Source organism: Prenolepis imparis, unplaced genomic scaffold (assembly GCF_030444845.1).
Source record: "Prenolepis imparis isolate NDT839.2.m4 unplaced genomic scaffold, iyPreImpa1.0 SCAF_2, whole genome shotgun sequence".
NCBI classification, from domain to species: domain Eukaryota; kingdom Metazoa; phylum Arthropoda; class Insecta; order Hymenoptera; family Formicidae; genus Prenolepis; species Prenolepis imparis.
The window spans coordinates 12,106,743-12,133,403 of record NW_028141160.1 but is presented as its reverse complement, the minus strand read 5'-3'; the positions used below and the strand labels follow the sequence as shown (position 1 = coordinate 12,133,403).

The 26,661-nt window shown below is 35.6% G+C and overlaps 1 protein-coding gene across 1 annotated transcript in view; it reads left to right on the top strand.

The window, feature by feature from the left end:
- Best2 (bestrophin family protein) overlaps window positions 1–15,798 on the top strand; it is a 47,952-nt gene extending 32,154 nt beyond the window's left edge. The window contains exons 5-10 of the mRNA XM_083056291.1: window positions 7,495–7,733; window positions 9,696–9,824; window positions 9,933–10,040; window positions 10,298–10,558; window positions 10,762–11,023; window positions 12,078–15,798. Coding sequence (XP_082912417.1) covers window positions 7,495–7,733; window positions 9,696–9,824; window positions 9,933–10,040; window positions 10,298–10,558; window positions 10,762–11,023; window positions 12,078–13,141 — 2,063 coding nt within the window. The 3' untranslated portion in view covers window positions 13,142–15,798. The remainder of the gene's footprint in view (window positions 1–7,494; window positions 7,734–9,695; window positions 9,825–9,932; window positions 10,041–10,297; window positions 10,559–10,761; window positions 11,024–12,077) is intronic.
- Window positions 15,799–26,661: the final 10,863 nt, after the last annotated feature.

Below are 26,661 nucleotides of genomic sequence, written 5' to 3'. Positions count from 1 at the left end.
TAATGGGAAGGAGGAGAGTGGTGCTCAGATAGAATTATAATTTTTCCACAGAACGCCTGTCCATCAATCCGTTTCGAGGCGGACCTGTTAGATTTGTTCAGAGCAATCGTCCTATTGCTCTGTCGGATGCAAGATGAAACTCGGCCGCGAGCGATTGTGGAAGTTATCTTGGGATCCGTAAGAATCGTTGCAGTTAGATTGCGCGAGACTGGATGTTAAATATAGCCAGTGTAATGGGAGCCATAATCTAGCCGCGACTGCAGGTGGTAATCGGCTAGACTCGTCAGTATCACGCTGACGATACGTAGCCATTTCGCTTCCTTCAGCATCTCTCTCAGTCACGGAGACTGTAAGAATCGCGCTGCAAGTGACCATCATCATCATCATCATCATCATCATCATCATCATCATCATCATCATTATTATCATCAAGATCGTCATAATCATCATCATTGGTGGCGTCCTCAGGCTGGGGCCACGTCGGCGAGAGCAGAGCAAGAAACTCGAGAATTCGTTTCTTCTCTTCCCTTTTTCTCTTCGTCTTCTTCCTCTTTTTCCTCCCTCTAATATAAGTTCGTCGGACGTAATACGCTGATGTGCGCGCAGCACGCGTTACCTATATTTAGAACAAATTATTGTCCCAGGCAGAATTTCTCCGTGATTATACCGAACGATCGGCGGCGCGGACTCAATCGGCAAGAAAATAATTACGTCCGGATATAGTAGCTTCGAGAGCACACACTTCCATCGTAGATCAGATAAGGTGGAAAAAAGGCCGCTGCCCAGTAGCGGCGGGTTTCAAAAGAATTTCACGGTGTAACCGAGGCAAAATAGAAGAAATCTATGAGATTAATTAATCTCGCAAAGTATATAAAAGCTATATATGGGCGACTTTACGCGCAATTATACGCAAAGTAAAATTGACGTAAATTTTCTCACAGCGGATGTCGTAAACGACGGATTTAATCGAGAAAGGAAACAATCGAAGTCCAGTAATGGACGTTTCACGGATAACGGATTCCTCCGCGGTTTATTCGTAGAACTCTCCGACATTCTCGAGTTCCTCGAGAAACAGTTATATTGTACGACTGGGTCACGTGAACCCAGTTATAATCTTTAACTGTGCTATCTTGAAAAAAAAGCGGAAAATTTATGAACTTTGTTTCAACGTAACGTTCCGTAGAGATCCGGCCTTGAGGAAGGTCGGATCTTGACCGTGCTCATCTAAATGAGGGAAACGAGAGAACGAGGAGAAACACACCGGACTCCCGGAATATAAGATTTCTTAATCGTTTGACGGCCGTTGAACCTGCCGTAACACATGAGATTATACGATGCATTCGCCCCTTTTTTCCCTACCTTTTTTTCCGCTGGCTAATTTATTCGCGATGCAAAAAAATTATTAGAGAGTAAAATTACGAAATTTCTGATTATCATGTAAAACGAGAAATATTGCTTATTTCTTTATTTAACCGCACGATAACCGATTATTCGGTGTCTCTTTATTGATAGATAGCAACATTTTATCGCGTTCAAAATTAATCGCGTTTTACAGTTAATTAAACATTCTCATGCACGGTGTCATTGCATTTGCAACTACATAATTAAGGATGCGAATCAGTTAGACCAGACATTGGCAAATTACAATTTGATTAACGTGGTTTGTACAAAAGCTTCGCTTCCACGATACAGAACAATTAAGAATGCCAGTCACTTCTTTTGCTGATTAGTTTACGGAATGTAAATTGATTCAAATATATAAAGTCTTTCCATTCTCTGAAAGTGAGGTTGAAAACTTTATAGACATTATCTGTCAGAGATAAATTACATTTATTACCGTTTTATTAAATAAAACATATATAATCCAAATAAATGTCATCATCGTTAAAATTTATTGTATTAATTTCCAAGAAAAATGTATACATTTTTCTTGGCTTCCTATAAAATATGGAAATATTTAATCTGAAATTGTGATGCTACATTGCGAAAGTATATGACATTGATGCAATTGTCTGAATTAATAACTACCGGCGTATACAATTATTAAAATTTCATAATTGGGAAAAAAAACTCGTGGGAGAAGATTATACTTAAAAAAAAAAAAAAAAAAGAAAAAGAAAAAGGATCTGCAAGAAAGTAAATTTAGGAGGTTTTTAAATTATCATATAAGACGATTAAGAACAATGTGTAACCTTTCAAATATATATTTTATTATTATTGACTTGTATCTCTACTTTGCCCAATGATTATAGATTAATATTTTATCATTAATTAATATCAGATCGAGTTTTGCGATCTGCTTGACCATGAAAAATTTCATAAGTCCCTCTTACGAACGGAAAAGTTTTGCGTTTATCGACGCGAGCAATAACGAGTGCGCTTTTGTTCCTCGGATGATAGTGAAATCGTTAATGGCACGCCATGTGTTGTACGATTGCGGGAATCGATCACGCACTTGAACGAATAATGCAGGCGCGTCTTGACTCGGATGCCGATTTTCTCTTTGGCAGACACGGTCTATTGACATCCAGCGCACATCCGCGCGTCGAGTAGCTTAAAGTTGCTTGCCTCTAATTACGCGGGAATATTTCCTAATCAGTGCATTTTCACTGGCGCCAAGTCTGCGACGCCGAGCTCGGCTATATACGAATGCACTGTACTGTCAGCGCAACAGAAAGTACCATTATTCATATGCGAGAGGTTTATTATTACGCGCGCGAGGAATTTCAACAAATTGAAGTATCTCTCTCACTGCAAGATAAGATTTGTGTTGGTCAATTTTCTTACTTTTTATTCCGTGATTCTCTATTTCTTTCTTTAGTCTTTCTAATTCAATCCTATACTGTTCTGATGATTTGTTACTATATTGAAAATATTTTACAAAGTATTTTTATTGGCATAAAAAATAAAATCTGAATAAGATTAAATGATAATTAGGAAACATATCTTTCCCAGAAAAGCGTACACAATTTTTTATTGTAGCTGATACATTTTTTCATTTTTCATGCTTGATGTTTTCGTTTTAAGCAACGCAGTTACTCTAGTATATTCTAAAAATATTAAAATATTATCTCTATATTGTGGCAATTTTTCGTATTGATAAATCAAATAACGGAATATTTTTATTTTGAGAAAAAGCTTACATGTTTTATTATTGTTATAAGTTATTACTTTGAATAAACAGTATATAACACCCGGATACCATCGTGTCTTAAATGCTACAGCATTGAGATCCCTTTGGAGACACTTTTGTATGGAATATCCGCATTCGCGGGTTTCTGCGTTGTAAACTGTGCTTAAGAAGTACAGACCAGATGGGGGATTGGTTTTCTCCGAAGGATGCTTTTCAGCATCATCACGACGCGCTGGCAAAGATGCGAAGTGCGAGGGGAGAACCGAAGGAGCTCGGTATATTTTTTACTTTCATGGCGACCTTGTCTGCCGAGAACAAGGATCCCCGCGTTTGTTGACCTCTGCCGAGCATCCTTCTACCCGGATCCCGGTTGTGCATTGAGGTGCTCTACCTTGCTCACTATCTTGCTCATCCTCGTCCGCAGCCAATGGTCTCGAGAGGTAAACATTCTGTTAGGAACGGACGGGGACCACTTCTTCTTCTTCGTCATAGTCGTTTTACTTGAGTGCGCATGGATGCAATTTTTTAGAATCTTGCCCACAGCGTCGCGTAATCGCTTTAGAAAAGAAAATCATTCGTTTCGTTCCGAGGCACAATTCCATATTATAATTTTTGCGCAGCGCACCCTTTTTATTTATTATTATATCTCTAAGTAAAAAATAATATTTAAAATAGAAAATGTAGTTTATCGACTGTTTAAAATATTATAGATTTTTTATTATATTATAAATTGCACTGTAGATATTCAAGCAAGAGCTGCCTCCTCTTCTTCTTCCCTATCATTTCTATCTGTTTTTATTTATTCTTTATATTCTAATTACATAAATTATATAAATATTCATCTATATTTAGACCTCGAGGTATTTTTCTTGTGCATTCATGCGTTAATTTTAATTTTATATTCTACAACCATATTAAATGTTTATTTATATCGGTCGAAGCGTAAGTGCTACGAAGAAAGCTGGTTGAGAATCCAGATTTAACGATCAAACTCATTACATGCGCATCAAGTTTTATATCGAGCGTCACGAGTACGAGCCATGATCTTCACTGATACACGGTGATTATGATTTATGAGCTGTAATTTAATGTAAACAACTACGGGATCGAAGAACTACGCATATATCGCGATCGGACGCTTTCTTAATTAGCGTTGATTTGCTTCTCTTAACAGATACTAACGGCATTAAGTAACTCTTATCTTTAGCGTAGTAGGTAGATACTCTAAGTAAGAGAGAAGTGGCGCTAGACCTTGGGCGGTGTTTCGCTTCGACCGGTAAATTTAACACCGATGCGCAAATTAAGCGGATATCATCTCACGAATTCATGAGACCCGTTAAAATCTGTGAAAGTGGATATAAATTAGCTTTATATGGCGATGGACGCTTTCGAAATTTTTGAGGCGCCGCACATTTTTCACGCGGAAATCGTAAATGTAACTTACAACTGTATGTGAAAGCGCACATACAGAGATTAAATGTTTTTTGAATATTGAATGTTTTTTTTTTTAATTAAACGATGTGCTGACGCTTTGTGCGTCATCATTTCAATGTATTTATTATATAATCTATCCGGTTTTTACACCTCTTTGTCGAGCAAGGATCTTTCAACATCCAACATATCTGATCCTCGTTGCCAATAACGTATCGCGACACTCGAATGAGTCATTCGATGAGTTATCAGCCGTTACTTTCAATAACTGCCTGCAAATTCTCGGGCTCATTGTGCACGATGCCATGTGACTATACGACAGTATCAAGGTCGTGTGACGAATGGGGCGAGCTGATTGTATATCGAATCGATCGATCACTTGGTAACGATTTTAGTTTAAATATTCTGCGATGCATGCAGATGTTTTTCAAATGTATACACAGTAAGATATATTTTCCACTTAAAAAGCTAACACAAAGATGAAACTTAAATTGCTTCTATTCTTCACACGCGCGCGTGTTTCTTATACAAATCTTATTTTATCAATTTATTTTTTTAATTTTATAGAAATTAATAATTATATCTATTAATTATTAAAATATATATTGATTTGTATGTATGTACATATAAATGCACACACAAAAAGTAAAAATATAATAATAAATAGTATGCAATTTTTTTTAAAACAGCATATAAAAGAAATAATAATAAGATGTATGCTAAATATGTATGAGTTTATTCTGTAGGAGCGCATATCGCAGAAAAAATGAATAAAATTATAATTTATCGTGGATAAAAATTTTAATGCTATGTGTTTAAAACATATAAATCACTATAAATCGAATGTGCATGGGGACTGTCTATGTCAGTTTTTATTATTAAGGTGTGTATCTGATCCAACTATCATACGTCCGCTGAATAAAAGAGCTTGTGTACCATCATTAGTAATCTACACATGTTCATCGGAGTTTCTTTCATCTCGTAGACAGTTTCTTCGATCAACGACTTGTTAAAGTGACGCCGCAAGTATTTCGATAGATACATCCTCAACAAGGTTGTCTTATTTTTTCGGTCATTGCCCCAGCTAAGTTACGGATATACGTTCGGACTCTTTTTGCTTTAATAATAATAATAATAAAAACATCCCTTCAAAAAAATTATAATGCTTTCATAACTCGATCAAACACTAATCGAGTTAATAGTTATGAGTTATGATACTTTTTGCGATTGCTATGACTTTTAAAATAATATTTATTTCGACTATAATTGTACCCGATAGAGTCTAATCTAGCTTGTTAATTGTTTTGCTGTATTTGCAAGATATGCAACGATAGAAGACTTTAATCATGAAAATAAAAATAATTTTATCATTAAGCAGATAAGCTTTTTCTACTACGAATTGCACAGATTTTGAAATAAATTATCCACTTTTTAGGAATAGTATTTTATAAATTAAAGTTTATATCTTAATAAACACACAAAAAGCTTTGTATTTTTATATATTCAATAATTAAAATGATTAATACATTATGTTTCTACTTATTGAAAAAATAAGTTATAAATCAGATTAGAAGTCAAACTTTGAAGAAAATGGAAAATATGAAAATATATTCAATAAAGAAAGTTAATTTATATCGATACTAAGAATAGCAAATACAAAAGTAGAACATTTTGATGTTTCATCTACACTATTATTCAGTTACCTCAAGTTTTGTACACATCCAAGAAAAATGTTTAATGCGCACAAACAGAGATATAAATAATTTGTTTCACTGACTTTCACTAGAAACATGTCGACTGCCAATTCGTCAAAGATCTTTAAGATTTAATGTGGAAGAAATTAAATATGCTGCGTAATATCGTATAATCTCGAATCAAGTAATTTATCAGGATTATTCGATTTTTTTTCACATTCAAATCTGCATATAAAAATTATTATATATATTACTTCTTTTCTTATCTAGCACATCGATGAAGATAATTGATTAACCAAATGCCCATCTTATTTATATTCTTGATTTATATTATTTATATTCTTGATCGCGTTATTGCGTGTATTCTATATTATGACAAACTTACGTGACTTATTATTAGCAATTGTGCAATTGTTATTTTCTCGGATAATAAATAATTGATTATTTTTGTGCAATTTCTATTAATCATTTCATAATGCATTTTCTGTTAAGGGCATTGAATTCCTCTCATGGTATGTATATGCTTTTCTCCTTAATATTATGTCACGAATTTATTCAGGATATCCGTTTATGTTAAAAGAAACAAACAAAAATATATAAATAAAAATGTTGACTAATACCAATCAACGAAAACTTTCTAAACTTGTAAATTTTCTAAACATTCTAAATTTTTTCCAAATAAATGTATTTGTCATGCACACTTGCATTTAATATATATATATATATATATATAATGCATTATTACTAATCAGGAAATAAAACAGATTTTATCTGACTGGCGATTTCACTTTGGTTTCAAAGAAACTATTATGCAGACAATGGGTATACATTCATGTTTTGCGTTGGAGGTTTATTCAGTTTTATGTACGAGTTTATCTTAGCTAAATGAACGCGCAACTAACTATATACATATAGAGCCTGTATGCGCGAAAGTCGGCAAAAGATGCTGATTATTTGATAATCTGTTAATTAACGATCCGTACTAGTGAATTCATTAATTAACGCGGGATTGCCGAGGCGCGGGCTTTGCTGACTTACTGCCCTGTGATATTGATCTCGATTTATGATACGCAAGATGTTCATATCTCATCGAGGAAATTTTTCAAACGTCTCAATGCGCGGGGAAAGTTCGTGTAATTACACAGCTTGCTGGGACGTCCGGAAATGTTTTTTCGCTCAAGTCGGACGAATAACGAAGCAGCTCATTCTCGATCGTCAATCCTTTTTCTTCTTCAGGTCTTATGATGGAATCGGAGAAGAAAATCTTTGAGATGATGAACAAAAAGGCGGCCATGTCCAAGTACTGGATGCCGCTTGTCTGGGCGACCAACATCATCAACAGGGCGAGGAAGGAGTCTCTGATTACTAGTGATCATGTAGTGCAAACTCTCCTAGTCGAGCTCAGCGATATCCGGAAGAGGCTTGGCTCGCTGATTGGTTACGATACTGTTTGCGTTCCTCTAGTCTATACTCAGGTAAGTATTTTTGTTAAATAAAATCAAATTGTGTTATAATTAAATACGCCAATTATTTGTTTGTAGAATTTGCATCATCTCTATAGTTTCAGTAAAATACTCTTTTACCTTCCAGATATAAATATTTAACAGATACCAATAAATTCATTGATAAGTTAGATATCCGATTAATTGAATTTGATTAACTGATAAAATGCAGTAAAATAATAAATAAGAAAAATAAATCTTAAAAACAATAGTTCGTAAGCGCTGTTTATAAATTCACTTAGCAATTCCAAAAATAAGGAAATTTTGTGTGATTTTATTTATTGTATTTTTTTCTACACAAACAAGATAGAGCAGAGAAAATATTATTTTTATAGCCTTTTCTGTCCATTTTATCTCATGCTGGCGCTATGAAAAAAACAATTATGTGTCGATAATGCTACTTGTCATTGACAGATGTCGAATAAATTACGTGAATGTCTTCATCATTTTCCAATGATCGTGTCATTATCATGCTTCAAGCGCCACGAGCGTGACGCATTATTATGTAATTCTTCGACAAACTGTTCAATGCATTATTTACAATTTTATTTGTAATTTTGGCCATCAAACTTAGACATAGATATATAGGAGAATTTAATATAATGACGAATATTTAATACTTATAAAATGTAGAGAGAACTTACAATATTGTGAGTGTGAAATTACTATAAAATAATTATCTTATCTTTAACAAGTTGTTATTAATTAGAGAAAGCTAACGAAACAATAATACATTTGAATTTGTGTACATGTGAATATCACACAATAATGTAATCTTTTCATAAATCATGATATAAATTTTTCTCGAAACGATAGTATGTTTCGACATACACTGTGAAATCGCAAAAAGATTACGCGTAATTAAGGTAGAGTATTCACTGAATAATGATACATTAGTCAAAGATTAATATACCTGTTTTAGGTGCTCGTCATTATTGCATACGTCTGCGTTTATATTGCAAATGTTTTTGTTTATTCGTGTAACAAAATTTTAAGAAACTGTCTTGCTATGATATCATGGTCCGCATTATAGAAAAAAATATTCAATCTAAATTCGAGTATTTTCCATATGTAATATACAATAAACAATATTTCTTTTTTTATATTACATTTATATGTATTTTATATATTTAGACATATAATGCGAAATAGCATATTTAATGATATATTTTGAAAGAATATGTTACAGCAAGTCAATAAAAAAACATGTCAATAATTAAGTTTAATTGCATATTGGGCAATTATGTTTAAGAGCATATTTATTATAATATATACATGTAACGTAATAAGTTTAATTAAAAACATGCCTTTCAATGTAGCGCGGATAATGAATCGCGCATGAAACACGAAGCCAATACGTGTTGCATGGTCAAGGTCGTCAAGAGAGTTGAACAGTAATTTTACTGCGATACGTCACGCCTTCGAGAATAATTTCGCATCGCACTCGAGAAGAATCCTTTGAACCTGATGTTTCCGAAATGCTCAAAGTCCATATACAATCTACAAAATTATTCGTTGTATGGACATAAGTCGCGTTATACTTTTACATAAACTACTGTTTCCTGGTAACCTTCGATGGGAAAGGCAGTGCTCCGCGACGACCTTGATATTCATTCATTAAACCTGTTTGCCTGTACTTGCGCGACAGAAAGAGAAGCGACAAGAAGCTGTAATCTTTAACGAAGCTCTCGGAACTTCCGGTGGGAAGTCTAAATTGTTTTCAATCATGTTTTTTCCTTCCTTTTAAATAAACTGTGAACTTTAAATAAAATAAACTATATCTCATGCTAATCTCTCCTATTATAATTAATATTAGCTGCTGTTTTTTTTTAATGGTAATTGCAGATGAAAAAGTTTCGCTCGTATTTGCGTTTTTTATTATAATGATGTAAGAGGAACCTTGTCACAGAGCTCTCAATATATTATATTTTTCAGGTGGTAACACTATCATTGTACGCCTACTTTTTCTCAGCTTTACTCGGTAGACAATTCGTTGCACATTCTGAAGGTGCGAAGAATTATGAAGAGCCGGATATGTATTTCCCGTTTTTCACAACATTGCAGGTAATTAATAATAATTGATATTATCTTCAGCGATTGTGGAATGTTGTATAGAAGTTTTTCTGCATCATGTTTAAGACTTTTCATAAAGTGTCAATATTGTTCTTGCAGTTTTGTTTTTACGTCGGATGGCTGAAAGTCGCCGAGGTACTAATTAATCCTTTCGGCGAAGATGATGATGACATCGAGCTGAACTGGCTGATAGATAGACATATTAAGGTACATGAAATAATTATAAAAATTATAAGTTTTTTATATTTAAATAATCTACAAATGCTTTTGCTACATTGTTATTTACGAATGTACTTTTTTACGTCCAGTATTATATCAAAATAGATATTACAATAAAATATTTGTGTGTATACAATATATTTGTGTGGAAATTTTGCTACGTAACTTAGTTATTTTGTTAGGTTTTCAATGTGTTATGTTAATGCAGTTTTTCTTATTTTGTCATCGTATTTATCATGTCATAGGCCGCTTACATGATCGTTGATGAGATGCACGAGGAACATCCGGAACTTCTGAAAGATCAATATTGGGACGATGTCGTACCCAAAGATTTACCGTATACAGTCGCCAGCGAGCAATATCGAAAAGAGGAACCCAAAGGTTCTGCGGAGCATTACAAAGTAAAAGATAGCGATGCTCTTTATGCAAATGTTATGCTAGGCACACAGATTCATAGTCACGTTCACCATCGTAAGACTCATCAGGATGATATGTACGCCGATTACGTAAGTAAATTTTTCAGGCGCTATATTGAAACGATAAGTAGTAAACATTGCACTCTTATATATATATATATATATATATATATATATATATATATTCAGTCTAATTACAATTATTATTTAAGGTACTAAAAAAGTATTATGTTTAATTTATATCCTCCATAATTTCCTAATAATTCTAATATAAAATCTCGCGCGTTTATCAGGAAAGTGTGGACACCCCGTTGGTAGAACGAAAAAAGAATGGATGGTTCACACGGCAGATTACTCGAATGGGCTCGGTACGCAGTTCCTCGACCACATATAGCAGTGGCGGTGGTTTCTTTGCACGAAACAGACACAACAGCGTATACAGCAGTCCTGAGACTGGTGGTCTTCCGCAAACAAACAATCCTAATCTCAAAATATCACTTTATGATCGTCTCGTAGGACGTAAGAGCGTTCGTAGTCAGCGGATGGGTCGTCAAGGTGTGTATATGGAATGAAAAAGTAATGACAGAAGTTTAACAATATGACATGAAACACACAATTTAATAAAAAGCAAAATGACATTTTATGCAGCAAACTGTCATACATAATTACTAACGACGATGATTTGTCATATTATGAATTACGTAAAACTTTTATATATAATACAATAATCTATTTCTTTGTAATGTTATATATAAAAACTTATTTTTTATATAAATTTACATACATTTTTTTATAACAGCATAAAAATATTTACAATGAATAAAAAAAGATTTCCACACTTTATTTTTTTTTTAAAATAATTTTATACAAGAAAAGGAAAGATATATTGCAAAGTGTTTTTAGTAAGATAAATTATTGAATAAAATACACAATAATATTTTTTCTTTGTGAAACATTTTCTCAAATAGAATAAAGTGTGTAAATTCTTTTTCCTGTTAATTTTATATTTTCATCTTCAATGCTAGAATGTTACTCATCTCTTAACATGTTTTCAAAGATTACCCGGCAGTGCGGGCGTTTTCAATCGAAGATTTTTTCCTTTGAGTCATGATTTGTTTTGAAAGAAAGTCTCGAGAAATCGCAATTTTTTCATCATTGTTTCCACGTATGCGCGAGATTATGCAATGTTTGATCTTGTGTGGCCTCCGTGATTTCCGCAATTTCTGCAATTATTTCTCTCTCGCGTTCAATAATAAGAAAACTCTCTAAAGAATCCTTGTAATCTTTCTTTCTATTCTTTTCTCCCCTGTCACGTCTCGATAGGAGAAAGACAGCACCATTAAAATATCATATCCGCGTAATTATATATTCTCGCCAACGATGACGATGATAACTCGATGATAACTCGTCTCCTGTCTGGCGCCAAAGCAATGGTCTAGCACTCATTTCCACTCATCCATGATATCAACTCTAGACGGGAAATGTCTTAGGGGGTCGTTAATTTAATCGGCAATGTCATTATCTATTTTCTACGTGTGTCCTCGAAATCATCTCAAATCCGGAATCAGATGTCGTTTTAATGACTATGGCGATTCGCTTTTAATTACAGGCACTATGACGAAACTGAACTCAGTGCCGGTATCCCTGATGAAGAACAGGCCGCGCATACCGACTCCGGATGTGACGAAGGAGGTGGTCGACCGTGAACAGAGGTTGGCACTTTCAGCCACCAATGCGGCGAACATCGGCGCCGGCGTGGTGGGCGTGATACCAGCGAACGGTCATTATCCGACCGACCTGTCAGTGGTGGTTCTATCACCGATACAGGAAACAGAAAGTACACCCGCCTCAGGGAAATCTGGTGCGGCGGCCTTGGCGCAAGCCGTTCTCTCACCGACATTGACTGGTGCCGGTTTGATGACACCAGTGACCTTGACGCCGGTCACCATGAGTCATCTGACGCAGCTGGGCCTGGTAACGACGGCGACGACGACGATGCCGCACATCAATCAGGGCAACATTGTCCAGGCGACGTTGACGGAAGTCAATAGCAGCGAGGAAGAGGGTAGCGGAAGTGGCAGTAGTAGGAGTGGAAGTATCACCGGCCAGGAGGATCGTTCGACGCCGTTGATCGACAACAATAATAGCCCGATGGGTAGCAACGGTAGCTCGCCCACGTTCGACGGATACAACGATCGCTCGCCGATTTTGATGAGACCTGATAAATTAGGCTACGTCGTCACCGCCACTTTACCTAGTACACAAAATATCGCGGTGGCGGACGCGCGAGGTAGACGATCGGCGTCGCTGCCTGGTCCACCGCCGGTCGTTCAAGTTGGTCGCGACGACAGAAGCATGTCGTTGCCGCAATCTCCGGGATTGCAACCAAGAGAGACTCGCACGATCTCTGTGTCGAACAGCCGGGATGGTCTCACCATCGTGGACAGACTCACTTCCGGCAATCAGGGCATTCGACCGAGGACTAATAGCTTTGGTCACGATTTTTCCAAGTCCACTCAACGAGTCCAGGATACATCGAGAAAGATGAGTAGCGTCTCGTGTACCAACACGTCGCTTTCGAGCGGCTTGGGTTCGACGTCCTCGACGTTGTCCACGAGTGTACCTCCTACGGCGAATATCGCCGGCAGTAAGAGAGGTGAAGTTTACGTTTGATGGAGGAAATCAATAATAACACGGACTTTAATTCGTTTTATTAATTAGAGAATATAGATCTGTTGGAACTTCCTGAGATTCATCTTAGTACGTTATTGCGATGGATATTGCTTATGCATTGCATATAGCATCTAATAGTTGACGAGATTGTTTATGTCGATTTATAACTAAAAGTATATATTTCGTTTATAAAAAGTTCTTATAAAAATATTAATTTTATGATAAAATTCTTGTTTATTTCCTCTTACTTTCTTACTTGTCTTTATAGAAATAATTGTTCTTAACAAATGCGAGATATAACATGAGTATTCCTGACAAATACAAGGAATATAGCTCATGCTATTCTATCTTCTATAGTTTCGTTTATTGTTTTGTTGCTTTCAAATTATACAATATTTATCTTTTGGAATGTTCTACGCTTAAGATAAGACATTTCAAATAATCTACTGCAAATAGCATTGGCAATATTTTTTTACTATTATTTTATTGACAATATTTTATTTTTAACGATTAACCTAACATAGCAGAATAATTTATTCACCGCTATGTAAATAGTAATTTATATATTAAAAATTCCATATATATGACTCATAAGAATCAATTTTATAAGAATATTTTTAAATGTTTGTTATAATAATCATACAATTCTTTCGACACGAATGTAAGATGATCAGTTCCCGTAAAAGTTCTACGACGAAAGAAGTCGAATTGTTTATTATTATTAATCAATTATTGATTATTTACGTTCGTACTAAAAACAGATATATAGATGTAATATCTTTTAAAGTGTTTTGACGATTTAATTAAAAATATGGAAGATGTTTATATAATCTTGTGCAATAAAAACGTAGATTGATATTATAATGCACACTGTTACTAGCTTGCAATACTTACTCATATCAAAATTTTATTGTAAATTTGTTTATTCGCATATGTCATGAGAGATGTGATATCACTTTTTATAGATATCCAACATAATATTTTGTAAAATTTTTTTGTAGCGCTTAATTTATGACAATCGTGGATTTATAAGATCGAGACAAATCAAATTCATTAATTATGTAATATATTCATATATTTTTGTATATAAGCTAAATTTCAGTTTGTGTTGTTTTCTTTCCATTTATTATATTGCTAAAAATTTCTTATACATTCGTATTGCCATATATATTTTATCAATGCGACATATTGTTTGCCATGCACGTGAAATATTATCCAAGATAATAGTGCATTAATATATAATATATATTTTTGCGTAGGATATTTTATGTATAAAGTAGGACATATTTTAGTTGCCATTTTAACTTATTTATGGCGTAAATTGATAACATACTGTTATATAAAATATTTATCAAACTTTTTAAGTAGATTACATAAAATTGCTTTTTATATTTCCATATGTGTATAATCTCCATTATTTTTAATTAATGATACTATCATTATGATTATATTATTATATAATCGATAAAACATGTAGAAATGTTTTCTAAGAAATTGTAAAATATCTTTATAAACGATTGATGGAAAACGTTTTAGGACAAAGCGCTTTTGGTTTGTGCATATCGATTATTGATATGTAAGCACATTAGCTCAATCATTTGTAATAACAAAGTCAATTATTGCTTATTGTTATTGCGAATATATTAATGCACTGTCAAAATGACAGAAAAACGTCAAAACTTGTCGAAAGTGACAAGAGCGTATGTGTATATGTATATCTTACAATTATTATTATTAATTTAATATTTCTATCGAGTTAATTAATGTGCTCAATGCCAATGCGCGCATAAGTCTAAATCGTAAGTGATAAAGTGCTATAATGTATTGCAAATTATTCTATATATATTATAAAATATCATTATTTCATCGCGCACATGTCAATACATATAAGTATTGTTTTTTGATTGTGATGGAAGCAGTAATAATTTTAACACTCATAGTGCAATTTTGTTTGCAGTAAGTTAGTGAAGTAAATGCAAGAATGAGATTTTTTTATAAAACTGATGAATCTATCAAAAATATCGAAGCTTGATTGTAAATCATAAACCAGAATGTACCAGAATATTCCAAACGTATAATTCTTATAAAACTAAAGAAAATTAAATATATCAGTATATTAATACAGATATTTTTTTATTGTGAGTTATACGTTTGGATTATGATTATAAGATAAAATAAAATTTTTATTTTACTTTTAACTTTATAAATCGCGTTTAAATGATTGGCTCGAAATAGATCAATTAAATGCATAGATCAAATAATTTCATAACGTATACACGGATATTGGGCTTCCACTATAAAGACTATTATAATGAGATAATATTAAGATAAAGGAATATATGTATAAATAATAGTTTCTTGCGTAATAACTGTATTATACATATAACACACATATATAGCCAATTTTTGCATATATTGGTCTGTGATGAACAGAAAAAGTAGAAAATGTTGCGTGCCCATTACATATTGACACTTATTTATAACATTAATAAATATTTTAACTGATGTTTAATCGGTTAATATAATGTCTATACACAATGACTTTCGTTTTTAACTTCCTACATTCGGCGACATAATGTAAGAAAAAACTGCAATTTTGTAGATATTTAATTTACTGTACTTGTATATAAATACATTCCTTGTTATATCTGTCGCAAATGTCTAATTATTATCATAAACAATCATAGGTATATAAGTAACTGCATTGTCGGTGCTCATTTACGTATATCTAGCTATATCAGTAATGTGTTTCATATTATCTTTCATCTATTATTTATGTTAAAATAAACATTTTGGAAAAAATAATAAGTGTAATTTAGTTTTCGGAATTTCTTATATTTATAAATTATATTTGTTTTTGAACACAATACTAAAATTTAAAAAAATTAATTATCGCGGCTAATGATTAAAACATTAAAAAATGATAGAGCGTGTTTAAAAATATGGGAAAACGTTAATAAAATAGTCCTCCAAAAGATAATATAAAATTTGGAAAAAACACGTGACGTGTTTTGCAAAGATTTTAGCACAATTTTATTTTATAGCACAAATATTATTTAATTCACTCTCATTTTTTTCACATTGTTATCAGTTTTCATATTTCTTTCAGTTTAATATTGAGTTGAATATTGAAAGAGTTTACATTTTCCTAAGTTAAAAAATTTTGATTTTCTCATGTGTACATGCATATATGTAATGCATTTATTTCTCTGACAGCAACCATTATCATGCCAATTTACTTTCAAAATTATGAAGCTAGATATTGCATCTACATGTCTTGTCGTGCGATGCAGCAATAAATCATTACGCATTTTATTATCAGGCGAATCTTATCAGCAATAGCATGCCTTCGCACTTAGCAATAGGGAGCAATCCCTATCTTTATTCACTTTTACTTCATCTTTGGATCCACCTTTCTCGCTGTTCTCTGACGCTGTCGTACTTCATTCTTTTCTTATATTCTTATTTTCATACATGATTATTTCTACCTTTATTTTCCATCATTTTCTAAACGATCTAGTACAATTATGTGAATACCTCGCGAAAAGTGCAAGAACAGCATCGCGTTACGAGATAGTTGACGAACTGGAATCGAGATCCGGTTGGCCCTCGCCAACGCTTTGAGCAACATTGTACAGGATTTAATGAAGATTGACTGATTTGATAAAGATAATGATATAGTAATAACAACGTCGGTATACAGGTGCGGCGCCGGAGATGCATCGATACGGATCGATATCGCGTGCAAACGTAACGGACGCGATCATACCATGTCATAACGCCTGAATGCTTGTAATGAAATCCTGCAATCGAACTCGAACATTCGAGCAATAATATTTAGTTAGACGCAATAACATTTATAAATGCCGGCGAGAAGTCAAAGTACCGTATGCGTTTCATGGCAGAGGTAAAACGACACATTTCAATCGTCAATTGAAATCATACTCTGTGGCAATCACGAAAATTACTACTGCATCGTAAAATGCAACAATTATAAATTAATAGTAGATGCAACTTAAACTTATAAACAATAATTCATCACAAAATTTTGTAAAAAAAAAAAACAGTAATATTATTAAATATAATTAAAATTTGTAAATTAAACATAACGTGCTAAAATTGTACAAGGTGGTAATGCTTAATTCAGTTTTGTCGCGAATTTTTTTTTTATGTAAAAAATAGCCGACCAGCCAATTGTCGAAAGATTTATCAATTTCGAAGTGATGCGATGTAACAGGTTTATGTCATCATGTACTTTGTGCGTGGGACGACAGTTGCAGTCATTGTTCTTGCGACTTATATATATAACGATTTCCAACAACAAATCCGTAAACTCGCGCAATTTTGATAAACTCAACGTCGCGAAAAATTAAGCACAAGCGGGTCAGTATAAATGTAAAAAGCGGATAAACATGAGCTTACAATTTGTTCTCTCGCCCGAGCGAGGTATTCTGATCGACGATGGCTTCTTGTCAACGGTGCGTCAAAGTAAACGACGATGATGACGAGCCACTATAAGTAATAAAGATAATCTTATCATTATTACATAGACATTTATGTACTCCGGGTATATATAACCGGAAGTTTTACTGCGCGCGTGCCACGTATGACTTAATCTCGTAAAGTAAAAGTTAATGAGCCGCCGGGTTCTCACGCAAATACCTCTCTTCAGCTATTTGTGAGTTTATTATATAAGCTTGCGCGATCTCCGTCGAATAAATCATTTCCCTTTGAGGTAAATAATCGATAATCTGACATTTCCTACGAGATTACCAGTATGCGGTTTCGGTCAATGTCGAGAGAATCGCTTTCGCGCAGGAAACAATCGGTGCTGCGAGAAAATGCAGCTCTCCGAATTTGACGGCGATGGCGCAAAGATCATCATATTGTCGGAGGTCAACGTATAACGAAGGACTTTAGTGCCGCCATGGAGCGATTCGAGGGAATTCTCGTGGCCGTGGCAAAAGGCGACGGAATCGGCACATGGCCGGCTTTTTCAGGCATAATATCAGTGGTTAGCGACGACTACGGTTAGAACCTGCTCTGCGGTCTCGTGGCTGGTGGGCGTGGGAATTGTAGAAACTGTGAATGCACGCGTTTTCTTACATGCATCCCATCTCGTGCCTCATCTGACAACGATAGATCCATTCCAAGCCTCGGCCTGGAGCGTGATCTAAAAGATCGCTCGTTGCACGATCGACGCCCACGATGAATTCTCTTCGTCGAATGTGGTTCCAATTTTCTGCGCTCCTCGACGAGCGCACTCGTGATATCTGGAATGTCTCGTTATTGTGCGACGTGCCAGCGCGGAAATTGGTGAAGCGGTACACATCGCAGTATAAGGAAGCAAGGCGAAATATGTATCAACGAGGATCGCTAATCGTCTCTCCCTCGATCATATACCGCGGATATTTTTCTCCTCTGTATACCGGATTGTTCACTTTGATGCGCACGATCGGCTATAGCCTACGATCGAGCGCCCACACCTACAATCGCTTAGATCAACGGCTAACAAGACCATGGTATTTCCGGCTATCGACGTTTGAGCGATCGTGCAACTTCGACCTCCCACGTGTGCCGATCGCCAGTACGTGAATGATTGGTTTTATTTGTCTCCGCGCGAATGTAACGCGAATATATGAGATTGATTGAACAAAAGCAATATCACTGAAGTTTTATAGTTTTTGAAGCGGACGTGAAAGAGTCGAGGCTGGAATTTTGAAGGCTATTATCGTGTGACGAAATGTGACGATCGGAGGTAATCGGTCGTCGTCTGGTGGCAGGTAGCCGAAATAAATCTGTATCGCAACAGCGAACGGAATAAATGCGTTTGGTCGTTCAAGCTACATTATGATGGACCATAAATTGTTCCTGAAGCCTTCTATATATTCGACGACTTCCTCGTTCAAACGTGACAAAACAAAACGTACATTCGCACAAGACTATTGTCCGTACGAACGAAACGTTCTCTCAAATTTGGTGCTCATAGAGATTTCAAACCGGTTTTTACCGTGGTTGGCTTATATATAGCCGATTATTTAATAAAATTTCTCTCACTATTTGTTGACTCATCAATTATCGATTAAATAAACGAGAAAATAAGTGAGAGCCCTGTCTTTATATATCAGTATTTTTAATCGACATTTGATTTTATTGATTTTTGCATCTAAAAGCGCGCCAACTAATAAAAAATTTATTCTAAAATTATTAAGTATAATATGAGTAAGGATATTTAATCAGATAATAATATAGCTATCAGATGAACGTCTGATATTGCTTTTATAGAATGCTAAATTTTCTTGTAAAACGCATCTGACTATATATCGCAGGCATTTTTATATTAGAATAAAATATTAGATAAAACAAACTATTTTAGGATACTAGCGAAATATATCCATGACTAGTGCGATACACGTCCATTCTTTATACAAATATGTTTATCGTAAAGTTCGCGAGCATTTTATAAAATTTGTAAGAACTACAATCTTACATGTTCGATGGGTGCTCGTATAATCGCGTTGGTCGCGACGTATTCGTTTGATTCACGACCCGGAAGCGAGGTGACCACGATACGAAATACCTTGACGTTAGACAGTCGGCGTGGTCCCTATAAGGATCTATAAATCACTGCCAACAAAACGATTGTTCACTCGTATTCGTGCATTATACGCTTCCCTCGCGATCTTTGTACGAATATTCGAGGATTATAGAGACCATCGAATCTCGTTCCTTTATTAGCGGCACGTCCATTCCTTTTCTGTTTCAATTTCATTGCATACATTTATGAAAACGAAATTCACTACATTCGATCCTCCCTTTTTCGAGAGATACCTGATAGAACACGACGCACATCTACATAAGTCTGCGATCACTGTCACGACCACGTGCGGCACAAATTTTACGAAGCGATGCGACATTGTGATGAGAGATATTATGCTACTTTTAACTCACAATGATAGAAATGCATTTCTCGCTATTTCCGCCTGTAAAATATACAGTCGTGGCTCCGACAGCGAACATTACAGCACGCAGCAATCGAAGGATAGAAAGTATGCTAGAAGCAGATTTCTTGTAACTTGTGTCGTTCAAGAGGTCAGCGTACAAGAACCCATGCTGCCTCGCATGTTATCAAAGTAAGGTGTTATTTCGCTCATTCAAGAGTCACAATAGTGATGCTTTACATCCGACTTCTATTAAGGAGCTCGAGCCAACGAGTATTTAAGGCAAAGAGGAAACGATGGCCAATCAAAGATGCAGTTAAACGCTTAACGAGCCACTTCTCGACATTTCCGCTAACAAAATTGCAATAATGACGTTGGCGCGCATGCGAGAAATCCCCGTCATTCGTATATATTCGTCGTGTGTGCGCGATTCGCATGCATAAATGCAGAGATCCGCCTCAGCAACGATAACAATGACGACAGGCACGAAGAACAGATCAGGATATATACATCTTATGTATCAGGCCACGAAGGGATCACGTCGCAACATCTGTCAACAGGCTGTATACTTGACAGGTCGATAAACTGGCTGACGAAGCCACCAAGACCCGCCTTGCATTATGCAACTGAGGTGCGCCGAACTTTTCTTTTCCAAGGTGTGCGAAGGCAGTCGAAGCAGGAAGGATCGTGCGAGCAGGATCGATCTTTCCGTATTTTGCACCGCTACGCGAGAAAGATATCGCGTATGGATGTTATCATTTGAATACAGTCACCGTGACGAAGCAAAAGCGACGATCTCTTTGTGATTTGCGTGCGTAAATCATTTTTCTCTCAAGTTTCTCTCTTCACTTCCATCCGCCGTATAAATTGAATTAATTGTCTTCGGTGACTCTGTAGTGATGAATGATCAACTAATTGTAGCGTAAATTTTATATAAAATTAAGAAAATAATTATTAATTTGTAAAATAAAATTTTTTTATCTTATTCCTTGTTACGTTTTTTAGTTCAAACTTTGCCAATTCGCTTACACAAAATTGCAACTATTATCAGGTATCTCTTGTAAGCATACCAGAATAAGTTATATCTACGGGGTGTCCTCGTGTTGAATGTATCCTGCTTTTGTAGCATCTAATATTGCCATAAGAGGAACGAACGGGTTTACAGAACCTTTTAAGCTTTTCATCTGCATTTTCTGCATTAGACTCGATGTAATCTGATAAATGACTTCAAAAATATTCAGAAATCCGCTATGTCGTTATTGCAGCGGAACTTAGATAACCGTCGCCAATTCTATAGAATTTGTTCTATCCTATGCGTAGAGCTTCGAATGGAATACACATATAAAGATATCTGAATACAAAATACCAATAATACACGATGACTGATACGATCAGCATATTATAGATACAATGTTAGACTAGTACTCGCTCTTGTGGTATGCTAAAAAAAATTGACTCATTGAGAAAGAGAGAATATTTAATGCGTATGTACAAATACACATATTACATCACGATGGCGAACACAATTGAAACTTTTGCAAGACACCGTGTGTATATGCTTCCCCGCCCTGCCGCCCTCACTGTTTCAGCTTGAAGTAATATCGGGGGTGGTTGCACCGGCAACATTGCACTCTGTTGGCGTTGCATTACCTTATTTACGTCCCAGACACATACACATACATTCTTGTACACACACATTTGTACATAGAGGGAGGAGAAGCTGCATAAAACCTTTCGCGATTACCTGTACCTACATCGTGTATAGTAAACGATAGCTTTTGCATATGCGGACAAAGCGTATACCTGTTGCAACATACGCTTGCATTCATTTTTTTAATGTGTGTTTGCATTTTATATATTACGTATCTCTAATTATAAATTGTAATCGTCTATATAAATGATTGATGTTATCAATTAGGTGTTTGCTTCCGTGTGCGTATTAAAAAAAAAATAAAAAGATGTAAAGAAATGATCCAACATTTGCATACAAATAATCGGTTGTGCATTGCACTTTTAACATTTTCAATAACTTACTCAAAATAGTATAAAATAAAATTGATAATTCAACTTTCAATTTATCATTGCATGATACATATAATAAAATTTAAAAAATTATTTAGCAATTGTTGCAGTTCAATAATTCCTCTCTGCTGAATACATTATTGCTAAAAATATACAGATTATATTTATATCAAAGTATCTAACAAATGCGAGAGAGAAAAAATTAAATTGAGAAGTATGAATAAATTAGGAATAATGAAGAATTAAATATTTAATTAGCATAAGATGCTCTGAACCGAGAGGCTAACATATAGATACACGATCGACATGGCTTTTACTCTTATACGGTCGATTATAAATGCACTTGACGTCAGACATTATCTTATTTCTTGATTTCGCTCATTTATACGCTTTATATATCATCACAATTTATTTCTCAAGTCACAAAAGCGATCATCTATCGCTTTTTTTTTAAGAAGGCGTGGTACGTAACGAATTAGCTGATCGGAGAAAATTATGTCACACCCACAATACGAGAGGATATAAATTATCCGTTTCTACATCCATTCGAATTAGACCTCCTGACCTATATACGCGTAGGTATCTTCGCATCGGTGGAAGCAGCGTGATGAGATGACGGACGAGGTAAAGATTCCTCTCGCAAATGCGATTTGAAAGACGACGAATGCGAACGCCTAGTCACGATATATAGACAGCGTAAGTGCGGTAGCTTTCTCATCTCTTTCGTCCGTTCCTTCTATCTTTTTTTTTTCCTCATCGACACTTTCATGCCAGTTCTCCGTTCGAACCGTAGAAGTCGGCTTGGAAAGCAAGGCGCGTACAATCATTGAGTTAATACCCTCGCAAGTAAATTAACTCTCCGGCACAGGGTGGAATTTGTGGAACTAATTAACTGATCACGTTCCCCGCGTATACACGCTTACGTGTCTAAATCAAAATTGGATTACGAGTTTCCAGCTATATTTCTGCTGCACTTGCGACATTAATTGCGGTCATTACGTTCCCGATATTAGATATGCCGATTGCGACTAATCTCGAACGACTTCTAATGTTTTATCTGGTTTGCTTTAGAAGACAGAGTCGTAAGACTTTCGAATCTCGAATCTTCAACATTGGAGAACATAAAAGAGACAGAGATAATAAATCGCGACAGTTCTAAAAATCAAGGCGTCAGCTGGAAAAAGCATTCGCACTGTCATTGTACTCGCTATTGACTGATACATAGTTTCTTGTAGCAAATATTGCGAGCGATGAACTCGTAATAATCATTGACAAGCCCCGTCGTGTGTACACCGGGAGTGATTCTCAATGACAGCCGCTCTCGTCCGATAGATATATACCTAGATGGATACGGCGTGCCACGCTGCTTTAATCGAACAGTTAATGAACCGTCGCTCGCTCGTCCATTGTCAGGCGTGCCCCACGAAGAAGGGTGATCGATATGCGCTCTCTCCACGACTCCGCATAATTACACCCGGCGGATTCAACGGAGTAGAGCTAGAGCTGATTGTGAGTTAGCTCGGTTCGTATACGGGCGATTCACTCTCGGACAAAAGCACCGCGCGACCTTTTTTAACCCGGGTCTTTTCTTAAGAAAGCGCGCGCGCGATGCACGCGGCTTTACCTCTTCGCGTCCTTGTCGTTTTGTAACAAAAAGTATAAACAAAGTTCTCCATTATATGATACTCATGGAAATAATGACATGCGGAGTGACGACATAATCATTATGACGTTGAAACGCGTCAATAACAAAATATTATAACCGTGCTGTTAAGAACTCAGCATTATTAAGTAACAATTTTCACTTCATATTTAATATTAAATTTATATTTATATGGATGATTTATCCAGGGTAATTTGATAAATTTTGTAAATTTCGACATAAATTTATTTTTAAGACCAAGTTTTAATCGATTAAAAAATTTCGAGAGATTACTGAATTTTATATAATGTATCTTACATGAACATAAAAAAAGCTGCAAGTACTTTATACTCATAAAAATTTATAACAGATATATTTAGCGATAATTGCTCTGTGAGACTATAGGCCAATGTGACTAAGAAACACGCTGATCACAAAGCGTTATTACACTTTCGCTATTATATTATTAGTATATAGTTATTCTCCTCGAGATAACCAGTCAGAGTTTTGAGATACCGGGGGTTCGGTAATAACAGTGCGCTCTTACTTAATAGCACAGTACGGCGCCGTTTAACAAATGATCGTTTCTTTCTAGGGTGATGCTACTTTGTGCGAAAAGGGGACCACTAAGCCCGCCCGTCCTACATATCGAGCCGCCAAGGCCCCGATTGCTATTTAGTTGATATTATCATCAAATAGGTAATTTCACATGGCGAACCTTATATAGCCGAACAAACTGGCAGAGCGCTCGGATCTCTCGGCTCTTCTATATACATATGCAATCACGACGGTGATTTTTCGCGGCGATATCCGATATCTCGTGCTCCTTGTGTGCCGGGTAGTCAGATGAAAATAACACTGGATAACGATGTTTTCTTTCAATTTGTTCGCGTCGATAGGTAGAATCGGGGCGTAATTGCATCCCCGCGAGAGTAGGTAGATAGATCCACGCAGCGATGGACACAAGGAAGGACCCCGGTACCGAGAAATTCGTATAGACCCTATTATCCTCGCGTTCTTCACGAGCGCACTACGCATTAAGGTACCGTGCACACAATCGCGATCACGACCTTGCTCGTGACCATGACCCGTACGCGGGATCCATCCGTGATTCGCCACACTCGCTGGCCCTGAGATCGACTTGCAACGTGCTTGCAGTCTCGGGGGCTGTCGGCCGTTACTCATTCGTTTTCACCGACGAGCGCGTCCGCTCTCCCTTTGGTCGTTGCTTCTTGCTGCTCGCGCGATTCGAAATAGTTAAGCAGCACGTACGACGAAGGGAAGCGTACGTGTCTTGGCTTTAAATCTTCATTATATCAAAAATTCGCGAAAACGATATAAAAAAAAAATAGAAGCAAAGAAATTTTAATGTAGTATGTACATGCATCTAAAATATTTATAGATTGAGATCATTTCTGTGAGAGTAGATCTCGTTATAATTTGAAACAAAAATTATTTGATCCATACTACTTCAAGCATCGTGTTACTGTCAAATATTAAATTAAATTTTTCGCTTCTGTATATCTCAATGTTATCTTACTAATTTTGTGAATGGTCTAATTGTAACATTGAAAAATAAGTAGTCTTGATAAAATAGTGATATTTTATTAAACAGAAAGATCAGAAAAATGTAATAAAGATGCATCTTCTTGAATTCCCTTTAAAAGCGCGTGTATTCATATTTTTAAGAATATATACGTAAAACAACTTCTTCTGCTCCAATTTATTCTGCTCCATGCGGAAATGCACTTTTGGCTTTATGGATGATTAGCCAGACTAGATGATTACCATTTCCAAGATTGCTCCCGTGTTCAGACAGTTTCAATCATTTTCAATGCGCAATAGTGCGCATGCTGAGATAATGACAACAAACATAAATGAAAATGGAAACTAAATGTCATAAACCTGATATAGAAAATGTCAGTTTAAGATTGACTACTAGAAATTGATAATTATTCCATCAGCTAAAATGACTTGCTCTATGTATATTATTATTTCGATTAATAGTCGCACACACAAAAAGCTTTCTATCTTAATCGTAAACGCGCTCCAGAAAGATATTTTTATCTACATTTTATATTGCACAAAAGTATATAAAACACAATGTTTCTCCGTCGCGAGTATAATTCGCGATTCAGCACTATTTGCCACCGCATTGTTTTCATTATATTATTACCACGGGGATAGCAATTACGCAGGTGCATCTCGCTGGATCACGTCGAAAAGTAAAACGCGGGCGAGCGCGAGAGCGAAGAGATACGAGCCGACGTAGCTCATCCGCCCAACGAATTATCGTTTCCGGCTGCTTGGTTGATATTATCGTGATGCAAATTGTATATAAACCAGCCGTAACTCTTCCATGTCATAATACAAAAGAGCAAAAACCAGATAAAACATATAATGATTGATGTTGTACTCTTTCTGGACCGAATTGACTACAATAAATAACAATAATAAATAAGTTCGATTTTTTCGAAATCAATGAATAATCGAAGCAATTAATAAGGCACCGCTTTCTATGGTTATCTAAGGAATGCAGATTGCATACATATGTACATACACATCATAAAAAATTAACAAAATTCTATATTTAATGTACGTCTGGAGGATTAAAACATTTTCTCATATATAACATGCTTTTTTGAGATAATTTTTAAATTTACGTTGTATCGGAAATTTTGTAGCTTTAAAACGATAAAATCTATACTGGAGCATAGTTGTGACTTGAGTAGAGCTCGTTATCTGCGTTGTTATTGGCCGCGTTCAGCAGACTCAACTGCTAAGTAGCAATCGAACGTGATTGGTTTCTACTTTCAGATCCAGCCAATCAGCATCGAATGACATCGGAAAATTGCTCAACTATTGAGTCTGCTGAATGCGGCCATTGTTATGCCGATGTGATGATCGGGTACGTA